Raw genomic sequence first — 4,412 nt, 5'->3', positions numbered from 1 at the left:
AGGGAGCAAGGCGACATTAGTGGCTGCATGTGATGTCTCTGCTCTCTCCCACGCTGAGCAGGAAGCAGGGCTACAGGTGGTGAAGAGCATGAGCTACAGTGTCAGATGGACCTTGGTCTGCCCGCTTACAGCCGGGAGCGGTCCCTCAGCCTCTCTGCACCTCGGTGTGCTCAGCAGAAAGGGGGTTAGGACAGAACTGCCATGGAGGCCACTGCGAGGGCTCGGCGGGTGCACCTGCACAGGGCGCCAGCGAGGGCCCGCCGGCCGAAGTGACCAGGGGCCTGGTGGGCAGCAGTGGCGGGGCGCTGGTGGCAGGTGCTCCCCGCCCCCCAGGGAGAGCCCAGTTGACGCAGCCCCCGGTTCCAGGACACCCAGGAGTTCCTGCGCTGCTTGATGGACCAGCTGCACGAGGAGCTCAAGGAGCCGGTGGTGACGGCAGCAGCGACGCTGACGGAGCCTCGGGACTCGGACTCGAGCGACTCGGACGACAAGCGGGAGGGTGACCGGAGCCCATCCGAGGACGAGTTCCTGTCCTGCGACTCGAGCAGCGACCGGGGCGAGGGCGACGGGCAGGGCCGTGGCGGGAGCAGCTCGCAGGCCGAGACGGAGCTGCTGAGCCCCGACGAGGCGGGCCGCGCCATCTCCGAGAAGGAGCGGAGGAAGGACCGCAAGTTCTCCTGGGGCCAGCAGCGCACGAGCTCGGAGCAAGTGGACGAGGACGCCGACGTGGACACCGCCATGGCCGCCCTCGTCCCCCAGCCCGCCGAGGCTCAGCCCCCGTCCCCGCGGTCCACCAGTCCCTGCCGGACGCCAGGTACCCGACAGCCCTGTCTGTCCAGCACCGACCCTGCCGGGCGCCAACACGCAGTGGCCCGCCCAGCTCCCCCACCTCCCCGGGGGGCTTCCTGCCATGAGACCCAGCTTCCGGGGCGGAGACGGGACGGATGTGTCCAGACTCTCTGAGCTGAGGTTGCTGGAGTGGGGTTCAGGGCCGTGCTGGCGCCCTGAGCCCTCTGCCCGAAGCCGAAGTGCGTGGGCCGGGCGGGCACCGGGGACACACGGTGGGCGCGGGCCTCAGCCCTGTCACGAGGAGTTGGCGGTTTTCTCCCTGGCCGGGCCCCAGAGCTGGCTTGGCTGCCCCGGTCCAGCACGGTCCCCTTCTGCCCCTAGAGCCGGACAATGAGGCCCACATGCGCAGCGCCTCTCGCCCCTGCAGCCCCGTGCACCACCACGAGGGCCACGCCAAGCTGGCCGGCAGCCCTGCCCGCGCGAGCCCCGTGAGGCTGGGGCCGTCGTATGTGCTCAAGAAAGGTTCGCGGGGCCGGGCAGGGCGAGCGGGTCAGCGGGGCCTCCTCACATGGGGCTCGGGGCCGGGACTGAGGGTCCGCGGCTGCCATTGTCGAGCTCCCAGTGCCAGCGGCTGTGCCGTGTGCTCCTCACACCGCGCCTTGAACCCCCCCTCACACCACTGGGTGCGCTGGGGGAGCCCCATCTTACAGACCATGCCCGAGGCCCCAGCAGCCGAATTGCATCCCCAGCCACATGACTCATGTAGACCTGACCCTTGTCCTGGCCAGGCAGGCCCCAGGCCCGCCCCTCCGCAGGCCCAGTCCTGTGCTCTGCCCCCAGCCCAGGTGCCGAGCGCCGGCAGCCGGCGGCGGAAGGAGCAGCGCTACCGCAGCGTCATCTCCGACATCTTCGACGGCTCCATCCTCAGCCTCGTGCAGTGTCTCACCTGTGACCGGGTAGGTGCCTGGGCTGCAGAGGGACATTCGGGTTTCAGCAGCCTCGGTGTGCTCACCGGGATTAGAGGTGGGAGACGGGTTCTCCACCTCGCGCCCCTGCCTTTCCCTAGGGGGAGGGCCCCGGTTGCAGGTCTTCCGTGTCCAAGGGTTGGGGAGCAGGCCTCCTGCCCCACCCCCGCCAGCTGGTAGCTGGGATTCAGGGTCCTGACTCTGCTGGGTCTGGCAGGGCAGAACCCTGGAAGGTGGAGACCGAGGCTGACCTTTAACCCCACAGGTATCCACTACGGTGGAGACGTTCCAGGACCTGTCACTGCCCATTCCTGGCAAGGAGGACCTGGCCAAGCTCCACTCGGCCATCTACCAGAACGTGCCAGCCAAGTCAGGTGCCTGCGGGGACAGCTACGCCGCCCAGGGCTGGCTTGCCTTCATCGTGGAGTATATTCGAAGGTATGTCCCCGTCCGCCCACCAGAGACACAAGACCACCCTGGCCCAGCCTTTTTGGGGCTTGTGGCCTGGGCAGGCGACAGACTTAAACGGGAAAGCACGCGTGTTCGCAGGGATGAGGGCAGGTCCGGAGGGAGTGTGAGGCTGAAGGACGTGTGGGGTTAGCTCAGTGGGGGAGCGGAGGAGGTCCACCCTGGGATGGCCTGGATTGGGCGGGCCCTCGGAAGGCGAGTGGAGTGACCAAGAGGCAGCTGGGCAGGGTACAGCTGGAGGGCAGTGGGCGGCTTTCTGCAGCCCCGGCAGTGCCACGGTGCCTGCTTTACCTGCCGGATGGGAACCTGACTACCCAGAGGACGGCCAGTGTGGTCAGGGCCCCTTCTCAGATGAGGAGGGCGAGGCTCGGGGACAGATGACGTCCCTCTCCCAAGGACACCGAGCTGCTGGCTGGTGGTCCTGGGTGTCTGGCTCCAGACCTCTGTCCTCTCCACCCACTGGGCCAACCTGCCTCTGTGGGCTGGAGCAGACCCCAGCCCAAACGCCCCACAGCTTGCCCTCACCCAGGCCCCGGCAGCTCTCCCACCACCCCCTTCTGTCTCCATAGGTTCGTGGTATCCTGTACCCCCAGCTGGTTTTGGGGGCCAGTCGTCACCCTGGAAGACTGCCTCGCCGCCTTCTTCGCTGCCGATGAGCTGAAGGGTGAGTGGGCCGAGCTGGCTGGGGTGGGCTTGCTGGTCCACTCACTGTCAGTGACCCAGCCCTGCCTGCCAGGGGACCAAATGTTCCCCAAGTCACCACCTCGTAGCTCTGAGGGGTTCAGCTGCTTTTCTTCTCTTACTAATTCGGTGGACAAGAGGAAGGTCGTGCTTTAATTTTTCACGTCCTTGATTATTGATGAGCTCGAACTTTTTTTTCGCTCACGTGTTGGTTATTAGTATTTCCTATTTTGAAATTTCCCATTCCTGCCCTTTTCCTCTTTTCCTGGTGAGGACTTTCCGTACTATGTCGAATAGCTGAGGATGAGGTTAGCTGTGGGCTTGTCACATATGGCCCGTATTATACTGAGGCGTGTTCTTTCTACGCCCAATATGAGATCTTCCATCGTGAGAAGATGGATATCGAAATTTGTCAAATGGTTTTTCTGCATTTGAGAGGATTGTGTGATTTTCATCCTTCGTTATATTTATGTGCTGTATATCACGTTTATTGATTTGCATATGTTGAACCATCCTTGTATCCCAGAGATAAATCCCACTCGATTGTGGCGTGCGATCATTTAAACGCGCCGTTGAATTTGGTTGGCTAGAATTTTGTGGAGAATCTTTCCATCTATTCATCAGGGATATTGGCCTGTAGTTGTCTTTCCTCGTAGTGTGCTCATGTGGCTCTGGCCTCATGAAATTAGTTTGGGAGTGCTCCCTTCTCTTTAGTTTTTTGGTAGAATTCACCAGTGAAATCTCGTTGGCTTTTGTTTGTTGGGAGGTTTTTTGTTACTCCTTCAATCATCTTAGTCATTATCGGTTGGTTCAGATTTTCTGTTTCTTCATCATTCAGTCTTGCTAGGTTGTATGTTTCTAGGAATTTACTCATTTCTTCTAGGTTATCCATTTTTTTAATGTATAATTGGTCATAGAGGTCTCTCGTGATCTTTTATATTTCTGTGTTTTCCTCTTTCATTTATAATGTTTATTTGAGTCTTTTTTTTTTATCCTCAGTTAATCTAGCTAGAGGTTTGTCAATTTTGTTTATCTTTACAAAAAAGCAGCTCTTAGTTTTGACTTTTCTCCCTATTGTCTTTCTAGTGTGTTTCATTGGCTTCTGCTCTAATCTTCGTTATTTCCTTCCTTCTGCTAACCTTGGGCTCAGTTTATTCTTTTTTCAATTCCTTGAGGTGTAAAGTGAGGTTGTTTATTTGAGATCTTTCTTTTCTCTTAACGTTGGCATTTATTGCCATCAATTCACCCTTAGAACTGCTTTTGCTGCGTCCCGTAAGCGCTGGTGTGTTGTATTTTTATTTTCATTTGTCTCAGGATACTTTCTGATTCCCCTCTTGATTTCTTCTTTGACCCATTTGTCATTCAAGAGTGTGTTGTTCGATTTCCACATATTTATGGATTTGTTAGTTTTTCCTTTTATTATTGCTTTCTAGTTTCAAACCGTTGTGGTTGGAAAAGATACTAGATGTGATTTCCGTGCTCTGAAACTTGTTAAGGCTTGCTTTGTGG

At 58.1% G+C, this 4,412-nt stretch overlaps 1 protein-coding gene across 1 annotated transcript in view; it reads left to right on the top strand.

Annotated features, from left to right (window-relative positions):
- The window catches only part of USP20 (ubiquitin specific peptidase 20), a 36,096-nt gene that overhangs the window by 23,150 nt on the left and 8,534 nt on the right, over positions 1-4,412 (top strand). Inside the window, exons 10-14 of the mRNA XM_023532954.1 lie at positions 367-814; positions 1,171-1,311; positions 1,630-1,745; positions 2,020-2,192; positions 2,792-3,056. Of these exons, the coding sequence (XP_023388722.1) occupies positions 367-814; positions 1,171-1,311; positions 1,630-1,745; positions 2,020-2,192; positions 2,792-3,056 (1,143 nt within the window). The remainder of the gene's footprint in view (positions 1-366; positions 815-1,170; positions 1,312-1,629; positions 1,746-2,019; positions 2,193-2,791; positions 3,057-4,412) is intronic.

The sequence above is a fragment of the Pteropus vampyrus genome, unplaced genomic scaffold (assembly GCF_000151845.1).
Source record: "Pteropus vampyrus isolate Shadow unplaced genomic scaffold, Pvam_2.0 Scaffold95, whole genome shotgun sequence".
In the NCBI taxonomy this organism is placed as follows: domain Eukaryota; kingdom Metazoa; phylum Chordata; class Mammalia; order Chiroptera; family Pteropodidae; genus Pteropus; species Pteropus vampyrus.
Note: the sequence above shows the minus strand (reverse complement) of the source record. Positions and strands in the feature narration are given on the sequence as shown.